This window comes from Rattus norvegicus, chromosome 1, assembly GCF_036323735.1.
Source record: "Rattus norvegicus strain BN/NHsdMcwi chromosome 1, GRCr8, whole genome shotgun sequence".
Lineage (NCBI taxonomy): Eukaryota > Metazoa > Chordata > Mammalia > Rodentia > Muridae > Rattus > Rattus norvegicus.
The window spans coordinates 87,202,786-87,229,920 of NC_086019.1; the positions used below are offsets into that span (position 1 = coordinate 87,202,786).

The 27,135-nt window shown below is 40.5% G+C and overlaps 1 protein-coding gene across 1 annotated transcript in view; it reads left to right on the top strand.

The window, feature by feature from the left end:
• Positions 1–26,018, top strand: part of LOC102550682 (carcinoembryonic antigen-related cell adhesion molecule 5-like) — a 34,776-nt gene extending 8,758 nt beyond the window's left edge. Inside the window, exons 3-8 of the mRNA XM_039097369.1 lie at positions 5,299–5,658; positions 18,234–18,593; positions 19,760–20,110; positions 22,709–23,080; positions 24,391–24,741; positions 25,735–26,018. Coding sequence (XP_038953297.1) covers positions 5,299–5,658; positions 18,234–18,593; positions 19,760–20,110; positions 22,709–23,080; positions 24,391–24,741; positions 25,735–26,018 — 2,078 coding nt within the window. The remainder of the gene's footprint in view (positions 1–5,298; positions 5,659–18,233; positions 18,594–19,759; positions 20,111–22,708; positions 23,081–24,390; positions 24,742–25,734) is intronic.
• The last annotated feature ends 1,117 nt before the right edge of the window (positions 26,019–27,135 follow it).

Genomic DNA, 27,135 nt, shown 5'->3' on the forward strand with positions numbered 1-27,135 from the left:
CTTTCATGAATATGAAGCATCTTTCCCCATCTCCCTTGATAATTTTTTGTTGAATGTCTATTTTATTGGGTATTAGAGTGATAATTCCTACATGTTTCTTGGGACCATTTGTTTGGAAGACTTTTATCTAATTTTTTACTTTGAGGTTGTGACTATCATTGAAGTATGTTTCTTATATTCAGGAAATGCTGGATCATGGTTTCACATCCAGGCTATCAGCTTTGTCTTTTCATTGGGGAACTGAGTCTGTTGATTTTGAGAGATATTAAAGACAGATGGTTGTTAGTTACAGTTATATTTGTTTTTGTAGGTGGCATTATGTGTTCGTGATTCTTTCCTTTTGGTTTTGTTCTGAGATTATTAATTTCTTGTTTTTTTTTCCTTTAGTGTAGGTACTCTTCATGTGTTGAAATTTTCCTTCTAGAATCTTCTGTAGTACCAAATCGGTCGATAGATATTGTATAAATTTGGTTCTGACATGGAATATTTTGGTTTCTCCTTCTATGCTTATTAAGAGTTTTGCGGTGTATCTTAGCCTGGGATGGCATTTGTGTTTTCTTTCTTTTTTTTCATCTTTATTAATTGGGTATTTCTTATTTACCTTTCGATTGTTATTCCCTTTCCCGGTTTCCAGGCCATCATCTTCCTAACCCCTCACCCTCCGCTTCTATATGGGCTTCCGCTCCCCATCCTCCCCCCATTACCATCCTCCCCCCAACAATAACGTTCACTGGGGGTTCAGTCTTAGCAGGACCAAGGACTTCCCCTTCCACTGGTGCTCTTACTAGGCTATTCACTGCTACCTATGAGTTTGGAGCACAAGGTCAGTCCATGTATAGTCTTTGGGTAGTGGCTTAGTCCCTGGAAGCTCTGGTTGCTTGGCATTGTTGTTCATATTGGGTCTCAAGCCCCTTCAAGCTCTTTCAATCCTTTCTCTGATGCCTTCAAGGTGGTCCCGGTGTCAGTTCAGTGGTTTAATGATGGCATTCGGCTATGTATTTGCTGTATTCTGGCTGTGTCTCTCAGGAGAGATCTACATCCAGTTCCTGTCGTCCTGCACTTCTTTGCTTCATGATCTTATCTAGTTTGGTGGCTGTATATGTATGGGCCACATGTGGGGCAGGCTCTGAATGGGTGTTCCTTCTGCCTCTGTTCTAAACTTTGCTTCCCTATTCCCTGCCAATGGTATTCTTGTTCCCCTTTTAAGGAAGGAGTGAAGCATTTGCATTTTGGTTATCCTTCTTGAGTTTCATGTGTTCTGTGCATCTAGGGTAATTCAAGCATTGGGCTAATAGCCACTTATCAATGAGTGCATACCATGTGTGTTTTTCTGTGATTGGGTTACCTCACTCAGGATGATATTTTCCAGTTCCATCCATTTGCCTATGAATTTCATAAAGGCATTGTTTTTGATAGCTGAGTAATATTCCATTGTGTAGATGTACCACATTTTCTGTATCCATTCCTCTGTTGAAGGGCATCTGGGCTCTTTCCAGCTTCTGGCTGTAATAAATAAGGCTGCTATGAACATAGTGGAGCATGTGTCTTTTTTATATGTTGGGGCATCTTTTGGGTATATGCTCAAGAGAGGTACGGCTGGGTCCTCAGGTAGTTCAATGTCCAATTTTCTGAGGAATCTCCAGACTGATTTCCATAATGGTTGTACCAGTCTGCAATCCCACCAACAATGGAGGAGTGTTCCTCTTTCTCCACATCCTCGCCAGCATTTGCTGTCACCTGAGTTTTTGATCTTAGCCATTCTCACTGGTGTGAGGTGAAATCTCAGGGTTGTTTTGATTTGCATTTCCCTTATGACTAAAGATGTTGAACATTTCTTTAGTTCTTTCTCAGCTATTCGACATTCCTCATTTGTGAATTCTTTGTTTAGCTCTGAACCCCATTTTTAAATAGAGTTATTTGTCTCCCTGCAGTCTAACTTCTTGAGTTCTTTGTATATTTTGGATATAAGCCCTCTATCTGTTGTAGGATTGGTAAAGATCTTTTCCCACTCTGTTGGTTGCCGTTTTGTCCTAACAACAGTGTCCTTTGCCTTACAGAAGCTTTGCAGTTTTATGAGATCCCATTTGTTGATTCTTGATCTAAAAACATAAGCCATTGGTGTTTTGTTCAGGAAATTTTCTCCAGTGCCCATGTGTTTGAGATCCTTCCCCACTTTTTCTTCTATTAGTTTGAGTGTATCTGGTTTGATGTGGAGGTCCTTGATCCACTTGGACTTAAGCTTTGTACAGCGTGATAAGCATGATCTGTATTCTTCTACATGCTGACCTCCAGTTGAACCAGCACCATTTGCTGAAAATACTATCTTTTTTCCATTGAATGGTTTTGGCTCCATTGTCAAAAATCAAGTGCCCATAGGTGTGTGGGTTCATTTCTGGGTCTTCAATTCTGTTCCATTGGTCTATCTGTCTGTCTCTGTACCAATACTATGGAGTTTTTATCACTATTGCTCTGTAATACTGCTTGTGTTCAGGGATAGTGATTCCCCCAGAAGTCCTTTTATTCTTGAGGATAGTTTTAGCTATCCTTGGTTTTTTGTTATTCCAGATGAATTTGCAAATTCTTCTGTCTAACTGTCTGAAGAATTGGATTGGTATTTTGATGGGGATTGCATTGAATCTGTAGATTGCTTTTGATAAAATTGCCATTTTTACTATGTTAATCCTGCCAATACATGAGCATCGGAGATCTTTTTATCTCCTGAGTTCTTCAATTTCTTTCTTCAGAGGCTTGAAGTTCTTATGATACAGATCTTTCACTTGCTTGGTTAAAGTCACAGTGAAGTATTTTATAGTATTTGGGACTATTATGAATTGTGTCGTTTCACTAATTTATTTCTTGGCTTGTTTCTCTGTTGTTTAGAGGAAGGTAACTGATTTATTTGAGTTAATTTTATACCCAGTAGTTTAGTAGTTTTCTGGTGGAACTATTCGGATCACTTAATATAGTATCATATCATCTGCAAATAGTGATATTTTGACTTCTTCCTTTTCAATCTTTATCCCTTTGATCTCTTTTTATTGTCTGATTGTTCTGGCTAGAACTTCAAGAACTATATTGAATAAGTAGGGAGAGAGTGGGCAGCCTTGTCTAGTCCCTGATTTTAGTGGGATTGCTTCAAGTGTCTCTCCGTTTAGTTTAGTGTTTGCTACTGGTTTACTGTATATGCCTTTTACTATATTTAGGTAAAAAAACCTTGAATTCCTATTCTTTCTAGGACTTTTATCATATTTGCGAGCTGAATTTTGTCAAATGCTTTCTCAGCACCTAATGAAATGATCATGTGGTTTTTATCATTGAGTTTGTTTTTATAATGGATTAAGTTGATGGTTTCCCTTATATCAAACCATCACTGCATAACTTGGATGAAGCCTTCTTGATCATGGTGGATGATTGTTTTGATTTGTTCTTGGATTTGGTTTTCAAGAATTTTATTGAGTATTTTTGCGTCATTATTTATAAGGGAAATTTGTCTGAAGTTCTCTCTTTTGGGTTTTTGTGTGGTTTAGTTTTAAGAGTAATTGTAGCTTTATAGAAGGAATTTGGTAGTGCTCCATCTGTTTCTATTTTGTGCGATAATTTGGACAGTATTGGTATGAGGTCTTTTATGAAGGTCTCATAGAATTATGAACTAAACCCACCTGGTCCTGGGGTCTTTTGGGTTGGGAGAATTTTAATAACTCCTTCTATTTCTCTAGGAGTTATGGAGTTGTTTTAAATGGTCAACCTGTTTCTGATTTAACTTTGGTACTTGGTGTTTGTCTAGAAAGTTGTCCATTTCCCCCAGATTTTCAAGTTTTATTGAATATTGATTTTTGAATTAGGATCTGAATGCTATTTTGAATTTCCTCTAATTCTGTGTCTATGTCTCCCTTTTCATTTCTGACTTTTTTGTTTTGACACTTTCTCCGTGTCCTCTAGTTAGTCTGCCTAAGGGTTTATCTATCTTGTTCATTTTCTCAAAGAAACAGCTTTTGGTTCACTTGATTCTTTGTACAGTCCTTTTTGTTTCTACTTGGTTGATTTTAGCTCTGAGTTTGATTATTTCCTGCCTTTTACTTCTCCAGGTTGTACTTGCCTCTTTTTGTTCTAGAACTTTTAGGTGTATTTTCAAGCTGTTTATGTATGGTCTCTCCTGTTTCTTTCTGCAGGCACTGAGAGCTATGAGTTTTCCTTTTACCACAGCTTTCATTGTGTCCCATAAATTGGGTTACATTGTACCTTCATTTTCATTAAATTCTAAGAAGTGTTTAATTTCTTCCTTGACAAAGTTATTATGGAGGACAGCATTGTTAAATTCGATGAATACGTGGGCATTCTTTCCTTATTCTTGTTATTGAACACAACCTGAATTCATACCATAACTTCTACATAGTAAATGGAGAGAACAGACTCCTGAAAATTCAACCCTGTCCTCCACACAGGTGCTGATAAATGTATCTGTACATGCTCCCACCATTAGATATCTTCCTCCACATAGCACTGTTACATAAAATGGCACATGTGCACAGTAAGACAGGTACCATCACAAAACACACATATAACTCATAAGAAAATGTAAAATATAAATCAAACTTGAGTATATTGTTGTTAATGTCAAACCTGGAAACTATGTAGATAAACCCATGGGCAGTTCCTTCTTTCCTTCCCTCTCTCCCTCCTCTTCCATCCTCCCTCCTCCCTTCCTTTCTCCCTCTCTCTTTGCTTCTTTCCCTCCCTTCCTTCTTCCTTCCTTTCTTAGATTTCTTCCCCTCCTTACCTCCCTCCATTCCTCCCACACCTTCTTCCTTCCCTTCCCCCCACTCCTTCCCTCTTTCCCTACCTTCCTTTCTTCAGTCCTTGACTGGTGTCTTGTCCTTTTATAGGAATTGAACCTTCCAAAGATATCAGACTAATAGATCGATGAAGCTGCTCCCAAAACTCTGAATATAGTGGACCAGAAATTCCACTGTTTTGGATGCGAGGTCACAGTTTTTCTAGAACCACAAAGGGAACATAGATAAAAGGTCAGAAAGTGAAGACCCTCTAGATGAGTAGGTCAGAGAAGCGTTGACCCTTATACTAAATACTCTTTTAATGAGGAGGGATACTAAGCAGTGAATCAGGCAACACCTGAGCAAAGAATAATGGAGAGAGGAAAGGACTTAGATACTCTGAGGGAGTGGAGTTTATGTTGTTGACCTTAATCAAGGAGGATGAGCACACCTCTACCCACACACATAAGCTAAGTGATAAATATAGCTGTTTAATATTGATTGTTTTTTTTCTCTTCCTGTTTAGCCTCCCTTTTAACCTACTGGCACTTGCCTACCACTGCTCAAATAACCATTGAATTAGTGCCACCCCAAGTGGTTGAAGGAGAAAATGTTCTCATACGTATTGACAATCTGAGAGAGAATAATATAACCTTGGCCTGGTATAGAGGAATGAGTATTAAAAGCCCTCAAATTGGACAATATACACTGGCCACTAATGTTACTGAGCTGGGGCCTGGTCACAGTGGTAGAGAGACTTTGTACAGCAACGGATCCCTGCAGATCTACAATGTCACCCAGGAGGATATAGGATTCTACAGCCTACGGATCATAAACAGTCATGCAGAAATTGTATCAATAACATCTATATACCTCAACGTGTACTGTAAGTAATTCTTTGTAAACTCTCGGTGCTGGGTGGAGTTCATTTCATGAGAATTACAAAGAAATATCAGGCCTGCCTGTGGCTACCTCCTTCTTCATTGTATCCTTATGTTGGGGTTTGAGCATTTATTGCAGAACACACATGCTGTAGAATAAGGCAATAGATCATAAACCTTCATTTGACTTCATCTTGCAGACAGGTAGACACATCATGGTTAAATCAGCCAAGGATATCATCATCTCTTCAGGAATGTATGGTTGAGAAAGACCCTTAATCAAAGAATCTTAGATCTTTTTGTGAAGTTTCTAGGGTTCTAACCAGGAATATGTCCTTGAGAAAGACCTCAGGTGACAAGAATTTAGTTTGATTGCAAAAGCAAAGGGGGCCTCTGAAAAAGCCAATCATCAGGTGGGAAAAACCTTCATTGCTAGAGGACCATATTCAATTCTCTCTCTTATGTAGTTTCTTAGGAAAGATGTGGTAGCCAAGGGAAATCATGTAGACAAATGTCCAAAACATCCACAAAGGCCCATGGAGCACAGGGGCAGACCCATCACACCACAGCAAGCAGAGGAAATGGGAATATCATCTTGAATCTCTTCATGGGAAAGTGGAGCCCACTACCTGTTTTCAGGAATCACTTTACCTACCATCTATTGGGATGATCATGATCAAACTTTTTTCTTCGAGTTTCTGTATATAATCAATTACATTGAAGGATTTTTGTATATTGAACCAACGTTGCATCCCTGGGATAAAGTCTACTTACTTGTGGTGAATGATGGTTTTTATGTGTTCTTGGATGAGGTTTGCAAGAATTTTAGGGAATATTTTTTATTTATTTATTTATTTTTTATTTATTAACTTGAGTATTTCTTATATACATTTCGAGTGTTATTCCCTTTCCGGGTTTCCGGGCAAACATCACCCTCCTCCCTCCCCTTCCTTGTGGGTGTTTCCCCCCCCATTGCCACCTTCCCCCCAACAGTCTAGTTCACTGGGGGTTCAGTCTTAGCAGGACCCATGGCTTCCCCTTCTACTGGTGCTCTTACTAGGATATTCATTGCTACCTATGAGGTCAGAGTCCAAGGTAAGTCCATGTATAGTCTTTAGGTAGTGGCTTAGTCCCTGGAAGCTCTGGTTGCTTGGTATTGTTGTACATATGGGGTCTCGAGCCCCTTCAAGCTCTTCTAGTTCTTTCTCTGATTCCTTCAATAGGGGTCCTATTCTCAGTTCAGTGGTTTGCTGCTGGCATTCGCCTCTGTATTTGCTGTATTCTGGCTGTGTCTCTCAGGAGCGATCTACATCCGGCTCCTGTCGGCCTGCACTTCTTTGCTTCATCCATCTTGTCTAATTGGGTGGCGGTATATGTATGGGCCACATGTGGGGCAGGCTCTGAATGGGTGTTCCTTCAGTCTCTGTTTTAATCTTTGCCTCTCTATTCCCTGCCAAGGGTATTCTTGTTCCCCTTTTAAAGAGGGAGTGAAGCATTCACATTTTGATCATCCGTCTTGAGTTTCATTTGTTCTAGGCATCTAGGGTCATTCAAGCATTTGGGCTAATAGCCACTTATCAATGAGTGCCTACCATGTGTGTTTTTGTGCGATTGGGTTACCTCACTCAGGTAACATCACTCAGGATGATATTTTCCAGTTCCAAACACTTGCCTATGAATTTCATAAAGGCATTGTTTTTGATAGCTGAGTAATATTCCATTGTGTAGATGTACCACATTTTCTGTATCCATTCCTCTGTTGAAGGGCATCTGGGTTCTTTCCAGCTTCTGGCTATTATAAATAAGGCTGCGATGAACATAGTGGAGCACGTGTCTCTTTTATATGTTGAGGCACCTTTTGGGTATATGCCCAAGAGAGGTATAGCTGGATCCTCAGGCAGTTCAATGTCCAATTTTCTGAGGAACCTCCAGACTGATTTCCAGAATGGTTGTATCAGTTTGCAACCCCACCAACAATGGAGGAGTGTTCCTCTTTCTCCACATCCTCGCCAGCATCTGCTGTCACCTGAGTTTTTGATCTTAGCCATTCTCACTGGTGTGAAGTGAAATCTCAGGGTTCTTTTGATTTGCATTTCCCTTATGACTAAAGATGTTGAACGTTTCTTTAGGTGTTTCTCAGCCATTGGGCATTCCTCAGCTGTGAATTCTTTGTTTAGCTCTGAGCCCCATTTTTTAATAGGGTTATTTGTCTCCCTGCCGACTAACTTCTTGAGTTCTTTGTACATTTTGGATATAAGGCCTCTATCTGTTGTAGGATTGGTAAAGATCTTTTCCCAATCTGTTGGTTACCATTTTGTCCTAACCACAGTATCCTTTGCCTTACAGAACCTTTGCAGTTTTATGATATCCCATTTGTCGATTCTTGATCTTAGAGCATAAGCCATTGGTGTTTTGTTTAGGAAATTTTTTCCAATGACCATGTGTTCCAGATGCTTCCCTAGTTTTTCTTCTATTAGGTTGAGTGTGTCTGGTTTGATGTGGAGGTCCTTGATCCACTTGGATTTAAGCTTTGTACAGGGTGATAAGCATGGATCGATCTGCATTCTTCTACATGTTGACCTCCAGTTGAACCAGCACCATTTCCTGAAAATGCTATCTTTTTTCCATTGGATGGTTTTGGCTCCTTAGTCAAAAATCAAGTGCCCATAGGTGTGTGGGTTCATTTCTGGGTCTTCAATTCTATTCCATTGGTCTATCTGTCTGTCTCTGTACCAATACCATGCAGTTTTTATCACTATTGCTCTGTAATATTGCTTGAGTTCAGGGATAGTGATTTTTTTAATCTTTATTAACTTGCATATTTCTTATTTACATTTTGGTTGTTATTCCCCTTCCCGGTTTCCAGGCCAACATCCCCCCAACCCCTCCCCCTCACCTTCTATATGGGCTTCCCATCCCCATCCTCCCCCCATTACCACCCTACCCCAAACAATCACGTTCACTGGGGGCTCAGTATTGGTAGGACAAAGGGCTTCCCCTTTCATTGGTGATCTTAATAGTCTATTCATTGCTATCTATGAGGTTGGAGCCCAGGGTCAGTCCACGTATAGACTTTGGGCAGTGGCTTAGTCCCTGGAAGCTCTGGTTGCTTGGCATTGTTGTTCATATGGGGTCTCGAGCCCTTTCAAGCTCTTTCAGTCCTTTCTCTGATGCCTTCAACGTGGTCCCATTGTCAGTTCAGTGATTTAATGATGGCTCTGGCTATGTATTTGCTGTATTCTGGCTGTGTCTCTCAGGAGAGATCTACATCCAGTTCCTGTCATCCTGCACTTCTTTGCTTCATGATCTTATCTAGTTTGGTGGCTGTATATGTATGGGCCACATGTGGGGCAGGCTCTGAATGGGTGTTCCTTCTGCCTCTGTTCTAAACTTTGCCTCCCTATTCCCTGCCAATGGTATTCTTGTTCCCCTTTTAAAGAAGGAGTGAAGCATTTGCATTTTGGTCATCCTTCTTGAGTTTCATGTGTTCTGTGCATCTAGGGTAATTCAAGAATTGGGCTAATAGCCACTTATCAATGAGTGCATACCATGTGTGTTTTTCTGTGATTGGGTTACCTCACTCTGGATGATATTTTCCAGTTCTATCCATTTGCCTATGAATTTCATAAAGTCATTGTTTTTGATAGCTGAGTAATATTCCATTGTGTAGATGTACCACATTTTCTGTATCCATTCCTCTGTTGAAGGGCATCTGGGCTCTTTCCAGCTTCTGGCTGTAATAAATAAGGCTGCTATGAACATAGTAGAGCATGTGTCTTTTTTATATGTTGGGGCATCTTTTGGGTATATGCTCAAGAGAGGTACGGCTGGGTCCTCAGGTAGTTCAATGTCCAATTTTCTGAGGAATCTCCAGACTGATTTCCATAATGGTTGTACCAGTCTGCAATCCCACCAACAATGGAGGAGTGTTCCTTTTTCTCCAAATCCTTGCCAGCATTTGCTGTCACCTGAGTTTTGATCTTAGCCATTCTCACTGGTGTGAGGTGAAATCTCATGGTTGTTTTGATTTGCATTTCCCTTATGACTAAAGATGTTGAACATTTCTTTAGATCTTTCTCAGCCATTCGGCATTCCTCACTTGTGAATTCTTTGTTTAGCTCTGAACCCCATTTTTTTTTTGAGTTTTTTTTTATTAACTTGAGTATTTCTTATATACATTTCGAGTGTTATTCCCTTTCCCGGTTTCCGGGCAAACATCCCCCTCCCCCCTCCCCTTCCTTATGGGTGTTCCCCTCCCAACCCTCCCCCCATTGCCGCCCTCCCCCCATAGACTAGTTCACTGGGGGTTCAGTCTTAGCAGGACCCAGGGCTTCCCCTTCCACTGGTGCTCTTACTAGGATATTCATTGCTACCTATGGGGTCAGAGTCCAGGGTCAGTCCATGTATAGTCTTTAGGTAGTGGCTTAGTCCCTGGAAGCTCTGGTTGCTTGGCATTGTTGTACTTTTGGGGTCTCGAGCCCCTTCAAGCTCTTCCAGTTCTTTCTCTGATTCCTTCAATAGGGGACCTATTCTCAGTTCAGTGGTTTGCTGCTGGCATTCGCCTCTATATTTGCTGTATTCTGGCTGTGTCTCTCAGGAGCGATCTACATCCGGCTCCTGTCGGTCTGCACTTCTTTTCTTCATCCATCTTGTCTAATTGGGTGGCTGTATATGTATGGGCCACATGTGGGGCAGGCTCTGAATGGGTGTTCCTTCAGTCTCTGTTTTAATCTTTGCCTCTCCCTTCCCTGCCAAGGGTATTCTTTTTCCTCATTTAAAGAAGGAGTGAAGCATTCACATTTTGATCATCCGTCTTGAGTTTCGTTTGTTCTAGGGATCTAGGGTAATTCAAGCATTTGGGCTAATAGCCACTTATCAATGAGTGCATACCATGTATGTCTTTCTGTGATTGGGTTAGCTCACTCAGGATGATATTTTCCAGTTCCAACCATTTGCCTACGAATTTCATAAACTCGTTGTTTTTGATAGCTGAGTAATATTCCATTGTGTAGATGTACCACATTTTCTGTATCCATTCCTCTGTTGAAGGGCATCTGGGTTCTTTCCATTTTCTGGCTATTATAAATAAGGCTGCGATGAACATAGTGGAGCACGTGTCTCTTTTATATGTTGAGGCATCTTTTGGGTATATGCCCAAGAGAGGTATAGCTGGATCCTCAGGCAGTTCAATGTCTGAACCCCATTTTTAACAGGGTCATTTGTCTCCCTGTGGTCTAACTTCTTGAGTTCTTTGTATATTTTGGATATAAGCCCTCTATCTGTTGTAGGATTGGTAAAGATCTTTTCCCACTCTGTTGGTTGCTGTTTTGTCCTAACCACAGTGTCCTTTGCCCTACAGAAGCTTTGCAATTTTATGAGATCCCATTTGTCGATTCTTGATCTAAAAGCATAAGCCATTGGTGTTTTGTTCAGGAAATTTTCTCCAGTGCCCACGTGTTCAAGATGCTTCCCCACTTTTTCTTCTATTAGTTTGAGTGTGTCTGGTTTGATGTGGAGGTCCTTGATCCACTTGGACTTAAGCTTTGTACAGGGTGATAAGCATGGATCGAATGGATCTACATTCTTCTACATGCTACCTCCAGTTGAACCATTTGCTGAAAATGCTTTTTTCCATTGGATGGTTTTGGCTTTTTTGTCAAAAATCAAGTGACCGTAGGTTTGTCGGTTCATTTCTGATTCTTCAATTCTATTCCACTTGTCTATATATCTGTCTCTGTACCAATACTATGTAAGTTTTATTACTATCGCTCTGTAATATTGCTTGAGTTCAGCAATAGTGATTCCTCCAGAAGTCCTTTTATTGTTGAGGATAGCTTTAGCTATCCTGGGTTTTTTCTTATTCCAGATGAATTTGCAAATTGTTCTGTCTAACTCTCTGAAGAATTGGATTGGTATTTTCATGGGGATTGCATTGAATCTGTAGATTGCTTTTGGTAAAATTGCCATTTTTACTATGTTAATCCTGCCAATCCATGAGCATGGGAGATCTTTCCATCTTCTGAGGTCTTCAATTTCTTTCTTCAGAGGCTTGAAGTTCTTATCATACAGATCTTTCACTTGCTTAATTAAAGTCACACCGAAGTATTTTATATTATTTGGGACTATTATGGAGGGTGTCGTTTCCCTAATTTCTTTCTCTGCTTGTTTTTCTTTTGTGTATAGAAGTTATGAACCAAATAGATTTAACAGATCTCTATAGAACATTTAATCCTAAAACAAAAGAATATACCTTCTTCTTAGCACTTCATAGTACTGTATCTAAAATTGACCATTTAATCTGTCACAAAACATGCCTCAACAGATACAAGAAGATTGAAATAATCCCATTCATCCCATCAGATCACCATAGACTAAGGCTGGTCTTTAATAACAACAAAAATGACAGAAAGCCCACTTACACATGGAAGTTGAACAACACTCTCCTCAATAACTTGGTCAAGGACGAAATTCAGTATGTTTTAGAATTTAATGAAAATAAAGGCAAAAAACATACACAAAATTATGGGACACAATGAAAGCAGTGCTAAGAGGAAACCTCATAGCTCCGAGTGCCTCCAAAACAAAGTTGAAAAGAGCATATACAAGCAGCTTGACAGCACACATGAAAGCTTTAGAACAAAAAGAAGCAAATACACCCCAGAGGAGTAGACAGCAGGAAATAATCAAAATCAGTGCTGAAATCAACCAAGTAGAAACAAAAAGAATTATACAAAGAATCAACAATACCAGGAGCTGGTTCTTTGAGAAAAACAACAAGATAGATAAATGCTTAGCCAGCTTAACCCGAGGGCACAGAGAGTGTATCCAAATTAACAGAATCAGAAATGAAAAAGGAGACATAACTACAGAAAGTAAGGAAATTCAAAGAATCATCAGATACTACTACAAAAACCTGTATTCAACAAAAATAAAATATCTGGCCGAAATGGGCAATTTCCTAGACAGATGTCTGGTACCAAAGTTAAGTCAGGATCAGATAAAACATCAAAACTGTCCCATAACGCCTAAATAAATAAATAACGCCAACCAAAAAAAAAAAAAAAAAAAAAGAACAACCCAGGACCAGATGGGTTTATTGCAGAATTCTATCAGACCTTCAATGAAGACATAATACCTATACTTTTCAAACTATTCCACAAAATAGAAACAAAAGAAGCACTACCCAATTCATTCTTTGAAGCCACAATTATGCCTATACCTAAAACACACAAAGAACCTACAAAGAATATGACCTCAGACCAATTTCCCTCATGGATATCAATTCAAAATTACCCCATAAATTTCTCACCACCAGAATCCAAGAACACATAAAACAAAACCCAAAAAACCATTCATCATGATTAAGTAGATGTTATGTCAGTGATGCAAGGATGGTTAAGTATTCAGAAATCTACCAAGGTAAAAACACTGTATCAACAAACACAAAGAAAAAAAACCATCATGATAATTTCATTAGATGCTGAGAAAGCATTTGACAAAATTCTACCCCCTTCAAGATAAAAGCCTTGCAACCACCAGGAATTCAAGGCCCACACCTAAGCATAGTTAAAGCATTATACAGCTAACCAGTAGTCAACATCAAACTAAATGAAGAGAAACTTGAAGCAATCCCACTAAAATCAGGTACTAGACAAGACTACCCACTCTTTCCCTACTTATTCAGTATAATCCTCAAAGCCCTACTGAGAGCAGTTAGACCAAAAAGGAGGCCAAAGGGATACAAATTGGAAAAGAAAAAGGCAAAATATCACTATTTGCAGATGATATAATAGTATGTGACCCTAGAAATTCCACCAGAGAATTCTTACAGTTGATAAACAACTTCATCGAACTGGCAGGATATAAATCTAACTCAAATCAGTAGCATTCCTCTACTCAAGGGATAAACAGACAGAGGAAGAACTTAGGGAAATGACACCCTTCACAATAGTCACAAATAACATAAAATACCTTGGTGTGACTCGAAGCAAGCAAGTGAAAGATCCATATGACAAGAGCTTCAAGTCTAAGAAGAAAGAAATTAAGAAGATCTCAGAAGATGGAAAGAACTCCCAGGCTCATAGATTGGCAGGGTTAATATAGTAAAAATGGACATTTAGCCAAAAGCAATCTACAGATTCAATGTAATCCACATGAAAATCTCAACTCAATTCTTCATAGAATTAGAAAGAGCAATTTTCAAATTCATTTGGAAAAGCAAAACAAAAAACCTAGAGTAGCTGAAAGTAGTCTCAATATTAAAAGAACTTCTCGGGGAATCACTATCCATGTCCTCAAGATATATTACAGTGCAATTGTGATTAAACCTGTATGGTATTGGTACAGAGACAGGCAGGTAGATCATTAAATAGAGTGAACACCGAGAAATGGAGTCACAAACCTATGGTCACTTGATCTTTGACTAAAACTGTCCAGTGGAAAAAAGACAGCATTTTCAACAAATGGTGGTGGTTCAACTGGCAGCCTATAGAAGAATGAAAATTGACCAATACTTATCTCCTTGTACAAAAATCAAGTCCAGGTGGATCAAGGACTTCCACTTAAAACCAGATATAGTGAAACTAGTAGAAGAGAAAGTGGGGAAGAGCCTTGAACACATAGGCACAGGGAAAAATTTCCTGAACAGAATACCAATGGTTTATGCTCTAAGATCAAGAACCTACAAATGGGACCTCATAAAATTACAAAGTGTCCTCTAAGGGAAAGGACACTGGCATTAGGACAAAATGGCAGCCAAGATATTGGAAAAGATCTTTATCAATCCTACGTTAAACGGAGGGCTAATATCTAATATATACAAAGAACTCAAGAAGCTAGACTCCAGAGAATTAAATAATCCTATTTAAAAATGGGTTCCAAACAAAACAAAGAATTCTAAACTGAGGAATATCGAATGGCTCAGAAGCACCTAAAGAAATAACATCCTTAGTTATCAGAGAAGTGCAAATCAAACCAACCCTGAGGTTCCCCCTCTCACCAGTCAGAACTGCTAAGATCGAAACAAGTTACAGAAGATGCTGGGGAGGATGTGGAGAAAGATGAACATTCCTCCATTGTTGGTGTGATTGCAAGCTAGTACAACCACTCTGGAAATCAGTCTGTTGATTCCTCAAAATTTGGACCCAGCTATACCTCTCCTGGGCATATACCCAAAGACGCTCCAACATATGACCAGGACACATGTTCTACTATGTTCATAGAGGCTTTATTTACAATAACCATAAGGAGGAAAATACACAGACATTCTTCAGCAGAGCAATGGATTCAGAAAATTTGGTACAATAATTCAATGGAGTACTCCTCAGCTACTAAAAACAATGACTACAAGAAATTATTAGGCAAATTTGACACAAAAATACTGAATAAAATTTTTGCAAACTGAATCCAAGAACACATTAAAATGATCATCCATCATGATCAAGTAGGCTTCATCCCAGGGATGCAGGGATGGTTTAATATATGAAAAACCATCGATACAATCCACTATATAAATAAACTCAAAGATAAGAGCCACATGATCATTTCACTAGATTCTGAGAAAGCATTTGACAAAATTCAACACCCCTTCATGATAAAAGTCCTGGAAAATCAGGAATTCGAGGCCCATAACTAAACATAGTAAAAGCAATATTTCAGCAAACCAGTAGCTAACATCAAACTAAATGGAGAGAAACTTGAAACAATCCCACTAAAATAAAGGACTAGGCAAGGCTGTCCACTCTCTCCCTACTTATTCAATATAGTACTTGAAGTCCTAGCCAGAGCAATCAGACAGCAAAAGGAGGTCAAAGGGATACAAATTTGGAAGGGAAGGAATCCGAATATCACTATTTGCAGATGATATGATAGTGTACTTAAGTGATTCCAAAATTTCCACCAGAGAACTACTTAACCTGATAAACAACTTCAGCAAAGTGTCAGGGTACAAAATTAACTCAAACAATTCAGTAGCTTTCCTCTACTCAAAGGATAAACTGGCTGGGAAAGAAATTAAGGAAATGACACCCTTCACAATAGTCCCAAATAATATAAAATATCTTGCTATGACTTTATCCAAGCAAGTGAAAGATCTGTATGACAAGAACTTCAAGTCTCTGAAGAAAACAATTAAAGAAGATCTCAGAAGATCGAAAGATCTCCCATGCTCTTGGATTGTCAGGATTAATATAGTAAAGATGGCCATTTTGCCAAAAGCAATCGACAGATTCAATGCAATCCAAATCAAAATTCCTACTCATTTTTTTATAGAGATAGAAAGAGCAATTTGCAAATTCATTTGGAATTACAAAAAACCCAGGATAGCGAAAACTATCTTCAACAATAAAATAAATAACTTCTGTGGGAATCATCATCCCTGACTTCAAGCACTATTACAGAGCAATAGTCATAAAACCTGAATGGTATTGGTACAGAGACAGGCAGATAGATCAGTGGAACAGAATTGAAGACACAGAAATGAACCCACACACCTATGGTCACTTGATCTGTGACAAAGGAGCGAAATCCACCCAATGGAAGAAAGATAGCATTTTCAACAAATGTTGCTGGTTCAAATAAAGGTCAGCATGTAGATGAATGCAAATCGATCTATTCTTATCATGTACAAAGCTTAAGTCCAAGGGGATCAAGGACCTCCACATCAAACCAGATACACTCAAACTAATAGAAGAAGAAAGTGGGACATGGGCACTGGGGAAAATATCCTGAACAAAACACCAATGGCTCATACTCTAAGATCAAGAATCAACAAATGGAACCTCATAAACTTGCAAAGCTTCTGTAATGCAAAAGACACCGTCATTGGGACAAACGGCAGCCAACATATTGGGAAAAGATCTTTACCAATCCTATATCTGATAGAGGGCCAATATCCAAAATATACAAAGAACTCAAGAAGTTAGACTCCAGAGAGCCAAATAACCCTATTAAAAATGGGATACAGAGCTAAACAAAAAATTCTCAGCTGAGGATTATAGAATGGCCAAAAAGCACCGAAAGAAATGTTCAACATCGTTAGTCATCAGGGAAATGCAAGTCAAAACAACCCAAGATTCCACCTCACACCAGTCAGAATAGCTAAGAGAAAAAACTTAGGTGACAGAAGATGCTGGCAAGGATGTAGAGAAAGAAGAACACTTCTCCATTGTTGGTGGGATTGCAAACTAGTACAACTACTCTGGAAATCAGTCTGGAGGATTCTCAGAAAATTGGAAATTCCACAACCTGAGGACCCAGCCATACCTCTTGGGCATATACCCAAAAGATACTCCAACATACAACAAAGACACATGCTCCACTATTTTCATTAGCAGCCTTATTTATAATAGCCCAGCCTGGAAATAGCTCAGATGCTCTTCAACAGAGGAATAGATTCAAAAAATGTGGTACATCTGCACAATGGAGTACTACTTAGCTATCAAAAACAATGACTTCATGAAATTCATAGGCAAATGGAATGAACTAGAAAATATCATCTTGAGTGAGGTTACTCAATCACAGAAAAAACACACTTGGTATGCACTCCTTGATAGGTGGATATCAGCCAAAAAGCTCGAATTACCAAGATGCAATCCGCAGACCACAGGAAGTTCAAGAAGAAGGATGACCAAAATGCAGATGCTCCACTCCTTCTTAAAAGGGTAAAAAACATCCATAGGAGGGGATATGGAAGCAAAGTTTAGAGCAGCGACTCAAGGAATGGCCATTTAGAGCCTGCCTCACATGTGGCCCATATATATACAGTCCCCAAAACTAGATAAGATTGATGAAGCTAAAAAACGCATGCTGAAAGGGACCGAATATAGATATCTCTTGAGAGACACATCCAAAGCATGGCTAATATAGAAGTCAATGCTAGCAGCAAACCACTGAACTGAAAACAGGACCCCTTTGGGGGGAATTAGAGGAAGTATTGAAAGAGTTGAAGGAGCTTGCAACCCCATAAAAACAACAATGCCAACCAACCAGAGCTTCCAGCGTCTAAACCACTGCCAAAAGACTATATGTGGACTGACCCAGGGCTCCAACTGCATATGTAGCAGAGAATAGCCTTGTTGGGGCACCAGTGGAAGGGGAAGCCCTTGGTCATGCCAAGGTTGGACCCCCAGTGCAGGGGAATTTGTGGGGGTAGTAAAGGGGATGTATAGGGGGAAAACCTGTATGGGGGATGGCGAGGGGAGGGAATGGGTGCTTATGGACAGGAAACCAGGAAGGGGAATAACATTTGAAATGTAAGTAAACAAATATATCTAATAAAATATTTTTAAAGGACAACACAAAGCAAGAAAGAGTGTAGGGGAAAAGCTACTGGGGGAAAAAAATCCAATATCAGTCTACACTGAATGTTAGAAGTTACATCCAGGCAATGAGTCAGAGACATGGTGACACCTGAGTATTAAGTGCCATGCAGAGGACGATAGACGTTCAGAGACACAAAGCAAGACAGAGAGACACTTATTCACAGAGTTAGGCTTAATAATGAACATACCTGCTCAGGATACAGGGATTCATCTTACCAATAAGCTTTCTGATTTATATGGATCTCTCTTTTTACTTCTAGCACCTCTTTGGAGATGTGAGCACCATTCTCCCTATGCCAAGCTCACCGTTGAATCAGTACCACCCAGAATTTCTGAAGGAGAAAGTGTTCTTCTACTGGTTCATGGCCTCCCAAGGAATCTTCTATCTCTTTTCTGGTACAAAGGTGTGTTTGCGGTGAAGAAATTTGAGATCGCCAAACACATAAAAGCCACAAATTCAAGTGTTCCAGGGCCTGCACACAGTGGTCGAGAGACAGTATACAGCAATGGATCCCTGCTGCTCCACCAAGTCACGCAGAATGATACTGGATTTTATACTCTGAGAACTATGAGTACAGATCTCAAAGATGAAGTAGCACGTGTGCAGCTCCAGCTGGGCAGTAAGTGGTTCTCTGTGGTTGTTCAGTGCAGGCTGGGGCTTTGATACACAGGATTGTCATGTCTGTACTGTACCTTATTCCCCCACTGCACTGTGTTCCCATGTTGGGGTTTGAGCACTTAATGCAGGACATACGTGTTGGAGCCATAGAACAGACCTTGTTGGTTGACTCTCCCCCGTACAGTAAGTCACTGATGGACAGCAGCTCAGCCTAAGATGTCGGACGGCCAAGAATCAGAATTGTGTCCATGTATATAGGGAAACCATTGCATTCTCACAGATATGTGAGTACCAGGAAGCCCAGACCACAGCCATCGGACATAAACGTGACCACAGGCGACCCTGGGGATCATTTACCAGGACATTACCCTTACTTTTCTCAGTGCTTACAGAGAACCAGGCTTTTAGACTAATCATGCCAAATTGGGGTATTTATGAGCACCAAGCAACCGAGGTCTGTAAATATAATGTATGATCGCATACAGATAAAATGAGGAGTGCTGCACACTGACTTGCCCCTATGGCTTGCTCAATGTGCTGTGTTATCTTTTGTCACCTGACCAGGGGTGGACTGTCCTGCAGTGGTCTGGACCCTGCAATATCAATATCCCATTAAACATTATATTATACAGGTTATCCTTGTAGTAACGTATCAAACTGAGGCTTCTATTTTCCAAAGGACTTTAGCCTGTGTAAAGGTCAATTAAAACTAGCCATTTTAGTATCTGAATCTTTTCTAATACCTGAGCCTGAGAAGATCAGATTTCTCCTTGCCCTCATTCAGTCTTAATCTCGTGGGCTGCAGGGCAGAGCAGCAAGCACATCTATCAGGTGGAATTAGTGGTTGGCTGTAGCTATAAAGCAAATTGGAACAAGAGTCACAGAGATGTCAGGAGAGACATTATCTAAAACTTCAGTGGACATGAGAGTGCCCAGTATCTGACTGACAGAGAGAGAAGGGGCGGGGGATCCTTGCAGAGAAAGGATATACTCAGCATTCTTGAGAGAATGGAAGTCAAGTTGCTGGCGTTCACCAAATAAGATAGGCATAACCACACTTGCAGTTTTAGGTTGAGTGATAAATCTATTTGCTCATGACAAAGATCAGCACCTTCCCACCAACCCAATATTCCAAATAATAACTTTTTCTTTCTCTTTTCTGTCTAGCCTCCTTTTCTACTTGCTGTAACTCTTTCCAAGTCAAGATCGAGCCAGTTCCTCAGAGTGTTGCTGTAGGGCAAAGTGTTCTTCTATTAGTTCATAATTTGCCAGAAGACTTTCAATCATTTTTCTGGTACAAATCAGCATATAGGACAAATACATTCAAAATTGCGGAACATAAGAGAACCATGGATTCCACCATCATGGGGACTGCATACAGTGGAAGAGAGTTGGTATACACCAATGGATCCATGCTGATACATCATGTCACTGAGAAGGATGCAGGATTGTACATGCTAGAAATTTTAAGCAAAGACTTCAAAATTGAAAAAATCCACGTTCAACTCCATGTAAATAGTAAGTGACTCTCAATGGCCTCCAGGTGCTGATTGCTCCTATACCAGAGGGCAATAGGTAGGTTCCCCCGGGGCCAGAAATGTGAGCAGGAGTGGTAGCCTCCTCTGAGATCTCAAGATTGTCCACACTTCTGAGAGTCCAGCTCTCTTTCCCATAAGAATTGGCTGTGGGACTGGTTCAGTTCAGCTTTGGGTACAGGCAGAAACTGGACAGGTCCTGCCCCTGACTGCTCCTAGTTTTCTGTGCACAGAGGCCACAGAGGGCACTAGCAAGTTCCTCTTGGGTCAGGAATGTGAGGAGAAATAGTTGTTTCGTCTGAGTTCTCCAGATTTTCTGCACTTCTGAGAGTTCAGCTCTCTTCCCCATGGATTTGGGTACAGAGAGCTCCACAGCCTTTTTTTTAGACCTAATGCCTCATTCCCATGTTTGGTATACTGCCAGGGAATCATGTTCATTTATCTTTTATTCACTTCCTTTGGGAAAGATACGGTAGTGGAGGGACATCACCTAGACAGAGGCCCAGGGCATCCCAGCCATCCTAGGGAACACGCAGGCATACCCATCAAGAACTGGAAGAATCATCTTGAAATATGTCAAGGGACAATGGAGTCCACCCCATCGTTACAGGACACAGGTTACCCACTCTCATAAAACCAAGCTGTAGAACTCCATAAATCTGCCCCTGGTCCTTTGTCTTGGGTCAGAATGCTGACTGGTGACCCCACTCAGAAAAGTTTTGCCCCTTTCCTCATGTATCACTCAGCTGGTCCCATTCGGAGCCCTCACCGACATCTATGCCAACTTCTAGGTGAGAGAAAAATTCCACCTTTATTAAATATTGAGATCACTGAGTCTGCAGCTGGGGTTGCAGCACAGGAAGCACAGAGACTCTCTCTTTGATGCTGACAGAGCAAATCCAGGCCATACTAAGAGTCAGCTCTGAATTAAGTTGCTGTCCTCTCAGGGTACAGGGGGGCTTATCAGCCTTTTTGATCACAGTGTGGTTTGGAGAACTAAAATGTAAAGAGAGAAAAGAGGGACAATGGGCAGTACTGAGAGTGGGAAGGGGAGAGCAGTGTTTTGAACACAGGCCCATCCACAGCTTATGGGACTCTGGGAGATGCCCTTGCCTGGGAGGGGCAACACTTGGAGAGGGAAAATACAGCAGAGCTCAGAAGCTGTCCTGGAGCTGAAGTTTCACAAAAGGAGGACACCCTTGTAGCCCTTTTCAAAGGGTACACCATCTGTCAGGAGCTTGGCTCACAGGTGAGCAGGAACACAACAGTAGATCACTCTGCTCTCTTGATTCTCCTAATAGGCAAAAGAACCTAAGAGAAGTCGTGGGGTAATAGAAGAGAATATGTGTTCATCATCAGGAAGCTCATAGTGAACACAAATTTTAAGGATTGGCATGAGATTTTTCTTATGTAAGGTTAATTATATGAGACTAATGTTCTCAGTTATGCCTTCCCTATCAAAAAATTACCTTGGTGTTTATCAGTGACATGGATTAATGGATGTAGGCATTTGCTTCATTGTCTGATGACCTGAGAACTGATGAAAATAGTGTGACATCTGACCTCCACCTAGGTGGTGTGTCCTGCATCCATCCACACACACTGAGACACAGCCTTGCACAGGACTCACGCACAAATATAATTTGTAAATAAGTGCAAAAAGTCAGAGCAATTGGAAATATTTAGCCCTGTATCCCCAAACCTATAAATCATGTACATCTATGTACATATATATACACATACATATATTCATGCACACATATATATACATATATACATAACATGTATATACATATACATACACATACACACATATACACATATGTATATACATATGTATATACATATACATACACATACACACATATACACATATGTATATACATATGTATATACATATACATACACATATATATGTATATACATACACACATATGTATATAAATACATATGTACATATGTACATACACATACACATATACATACATATACATATGTATATGTATATACACATACATATGTATACATATACTTATGAATTTTTTGTATACGTACATATATTGAGAGACATAAAGGATGATGCAACTTCATTCATTCATTAATTCAGTCATTCATTATCCAAAGGTATCTGATTGTTTTTCTAGACTGTATTTCCTTAAAAGACAAATCCCAATATTATAATATTCCAGACCAAGTTGACTGGAAACATGGTCAGTAAAGCAAGCTATAAATTGAAATGAGATGATTGGAACCACAAGAAGTACAGAAGAGAGTAACTACAACAAGATAAACAACAAAGATCCAGGGAGATAAGATGCAGGGTGTGTAGAGACAATGGTAGGGGTGCATCACTCTAACAACAGTCTGTGCTGAATGTTTGTAGGGATCTGAGGATAGTGAGCCAGAACCATGTTGACACCTGAGTAGAGAACACCATGCAGAGAAAATCACAAGTAGAGGGACACAAAGTAGAACAGGGAGACACTCATCCACACAGGTAGGCTTAATGATGAACACCCCCTCAGGACATAGGGAATCATCTTACCAAAACACAAAAGTCACAATTAATATGGTTCTCTCTCTTTGCATCTAGCCCCTGTTTCAAACTCCAAGGATCCTATTTCCACTGCTCATCCCAGTATTGAATCAGTGCCACCCAGGATTGCTGAAGGGGAAAGTGTTCTTCTACTGGTTCACAATCTCCCAAAAAATCTTATGTCCCTATTTTGGTATAAAGGGGTGTTTGCAGAGAAGAAATTTGAGCTCACACAACACATAAGAGCCACAAGCTCAAGCACGCAAGGGCCTGCACACAGTGGTCGAGAAACAGTGTACAGCAATGGATCCCTGCTGCTCCACAATTTCACACAGAATGATATCGGATTCTATACTCTACGAACTATGAGTACAGATCTCACAGATCAAGTAGCACATGTGCAACTCCAGCTGGACAGTAAGTAGATTTCTGTGATCGTTCAGTGCAGGGTGGGCCTTAGACACACAGGATTGTCATTTCTGTACTGTGCCTTCTTCTCCCACTGCACTGTGTCCCCATGTTGGGGTTTGAAAACTTAGTGCAGGACATACATGGTGGAGACAAACAGCCATAGATCAGACTTTGTTGTCTGACTTTCCCCTTTACCAAAGAAGTCATTAATGGTAATCAACTCAGCTTAAGATGTCTGACCCTGCCAAGCATCAGAGTTGTAGTCATATACATGAGGAAACCATTGCATTCTCACAGAGAAGTGAGTACCAGGAAGCCCAGACCACAGTCACCTGACCCAGGCTTGACCACAGGTGACCCTGGGGATTATTGGCCAGGATATTACCCTTACTTTTCTCAGTTCTTAGTGGGAACCAGGGTTTTAGACCAATCTTGTCAAAGTGGGAAATGTATCAGCTCCAGGTATCAGGGGTCTATAAATGTAAGTACTGCTTACTGCTTTGCTCCTTATGGCTCGCCCAGTGTTCTATGCTTCCTTTTATGCCCCTAGGACTGATAGCAGAGGGGTGAATTGTCCTGCAGTGGTCTGGACCCTGCAATATCTGTATCCCATTAAACATTATATACTCTAGGGTTTCCCAGGTCAAGCCTGTTGCTTCCATTTTTCAAAAGGCTCTCACTTGTTTCAACTTGACATAAAGCCAGCCATTCTAGTATCTGAACATTTTCTAATACCTGAGCCTGCCGACAAAATCAGACTTCTCCTGGCCCTTTTTCAGCCCCAGTCACATGGGCTTCAGGACAGAGCAGCACGCATGTGTAGTAGGGAAATTTAGCGGTGGGATGTAGCTATAAAGCAAATTGGAACAAAAGTTACCAAGAGGGGTTGGGGATTTAGCTCAGCGGTAGAGAGCTTGCCGAGCGAGCGCAAGGCCCTGGGTTCGGTCCCCAGCTCCGAAAAAAAAAAAAAGGAAAAAAAAAAGTTACCAAGAGTTCAGGGGAGGCATCATCTCAAACTTCAGTGGGTATGAGTGTGTCCATTGTCTGGCTGAAGGCAGTGAGGAGGCAGTCATGGAGAAAACATGGGAGGTGGGGAGGGGAGGAGGAAGAGGAGGAGATATTTTTGTCGAGGAAATGATACACCCAGAGCCCCTGACAGAATTGATGTTATATGCTGACCTCCATCAGGTAGGAGAGACATACCTGTGCCTCCATCTTTAGACTGAAGGATCAATTAGTTTGCTCAGGACAAAGCTCGTTTCTTTTAACGCCAACCAAATGTTGCTCAACTGATAACGTTTTCTCTTTTCTTGTAGCCTCTACTTGCTGTAACCTCACCTCTGACCAACTCAAGATTGAACCAATACCTCAGAATGTTGCTGTAGGGAAAAGTGTTCTTCTCCTAGTTTATAAAGTGCCAGGAGAAATTCAGACATTTTTTTGGTACAAATCAGTGTATAGGACAGATAAATTTAAAATTGCAGAATACAGCACAGCCGTGAAATCTACTATCTGGGGTCTTGCACACAGCGGAAGAGAGATGGTGCACCTGAATGGATCCATGCTGATCCAGAATGTTACTGAGAATGATGCAGGATTATATATGTTAGAAATTTTACATAAGGACTTCAAAACTGAGAGAGCCTACGTGCAAGTTCATGTAAATAGTAAGTGACTCTCACTGGCCTCTAGCTGCTTTGCATGACTTATCTTGCTTTATATGCTGTACTGACTGGAAAGAACTCGAGATCTTCACTCTCCCATTATGTTTTCTCTCCACACTGGGATGTGGGCCTGCATTCATTAGACAAACTGCAGTAGACCAGAATTCCTGACCAGTATCTTCTTGCAGAGAGGAGAACATTTGCTGGATAACTCAATACTAGGACATCAGACCCAGCACAGACTCTTGTGGTTCTCACTGACTCCAAGAGAGACTCTGTGGGGCTTGGGAAGGCCCTGGTTGAGGGAGACATTTGCTCTTCACAAAGCCCACCAGGATACTTTGGGTTCATGCTTCATCTCCAGGTGCCACTGGGAACTTTTTAGTCAATGTTTTGTTTTGATTTTTGTTAGAGCTTACAGAGAACAAGTTTATCCTGATTGCTGATGTTCCACAGACTGTATAACCAGCTATACACTGCCAAGAAAGATTAAGTTTTGTGGATCACTTGGACCATCACCTTCTTCTGAATTACTTCGCACATGTTCCTGGAGCATGAACCAGTTATTGTGTAGGGTTTATGAGACTTCACAGAAAAGTCCGTTTCCCCAATGGAAGAAGCGGTGGAGACAGTTACTCTACCCTATTACTTGTCCTCAGGGGTCCAGCAGAGGGAATATTCTTCTGCAGGCATATACTTCTGGTTTGAGCAGCTACTTCATTCCAAGATCTAGAAAATTGATCATAAATAAGCTTAAATCATAGATATGATCATGTGCCATGGGCCAGATTATAGAGAAACTGAAACACGGTTAACTCAGTGGGTGATTCAGGCACCCACAGCCCATGGATGAGAAATAAAACACACAAGATATCTCTATAATAACAGCTTCAATTTCTCCTCCCTGGGAGCTTTACTAAGTGTGAACTATTGAGGAAATCATTGAGCTCTCTGAGGGACTACTGTCATTTTGTCCCCTCTGCTGTTTCTTCACAGACCCTGTTTCATGGCCCTTCGTGCGAGTCACTGACACCATGGTCAGAGTACAGAGCTCAGTGGTCTTCACTTGCTTCTCAACTGACCCTGGAGTCTCCATCCGTTGGCTCTTCAATAAGCAGAGTCTGCAGCTTACAGGGAGGATGACCCTGTCCCCATCAAAGTGCAAACTCAGTATAGATCCTGTCAGGAGGGAGGATGCTGGAAAGTATCAATGTGAGGTCTCCAACCCAGTCAGTTCAAAGACCAGTCTCCCAGTCAGTCTGACAGTGATCGAAGAGTGACCTATCTCTTCTTGTCCTACAGCAGAGTAGGGTCATTGACGGGGTGCAAAATGGAGACAAGTTATGTGGTAAAAATTGTCAGTTACCACACATGTAACTTATGGTCACGCATACCTATAGTCCTGACATAACCATGTGTAGAAGAACAGGCCGTAATTTAATATGAAATATGTTTTCCAAAACAAAGACATAATATAATAAACACAATTGAGGTTAAGAGCTTAGGTTGTGGATTAAATATATAACCTTTTTTTAGAATCTATGAACACTAATTTTATGTGCTTCAAGCTTACAAATGTTGTGAGTTCCCTGTTAAATGGTGCAGTGTATGCATGGAGACAAACATCTCCTCATATCCTCAAATAGTTTCATCTAACATCAGTTCTACCTGGACGTCAGTCTTCCATGGGAAGTTAGAAAGAGTGACAGGAGAAGGGACTGTACATGGATCCCTGTCCACATAGATTGTTTCTAAATAGTTTTGACCCACAACTTGTTTGATGTCCAGATGAAAAATTCCTGGTGTTATTCTCCACTCACTGTTTTTATCCTGAAACTGACTTTTACAGTCAGATCTCATAGTGATACTTTTCCTGTTTATATGATTTGAGATTATGGGATTAATTACATATTATGTATTAGATATCATATCATATATTACACATTCTGTATCATGTATCACACATATCAATTATAGATCATATATATCTCCCATTTCACATTCATATATATATAACATATATATATATATCATATATATATATATATATATATATATATATATATATATTGCAAAGCCTGTCTGCACCATTCACATTGCTACTTCATTCTTAGATTCATGCCTCATCCTTAGGTAGCCAGTGGCTTATCATGAACCATCTAAGCATAATGGCTCAAGTTGTGGCTCAACGAGACCACTGAGCTGAAAGTCATGGCTTCCTGGGTTTTCTGTTTCTGTTCACACACTGAATCCTGAGCACCATCTATGAGTCTTCCTGGAGAAGCACAATTGGAACTCTCATCACCACCTATATGGAGGGTAGCGTTAGACAGTGAAGACTTGGAGGGAACTGACCCATGCTGAGCAGAGGAGGTCAGCACATCTAGAGGAACACAG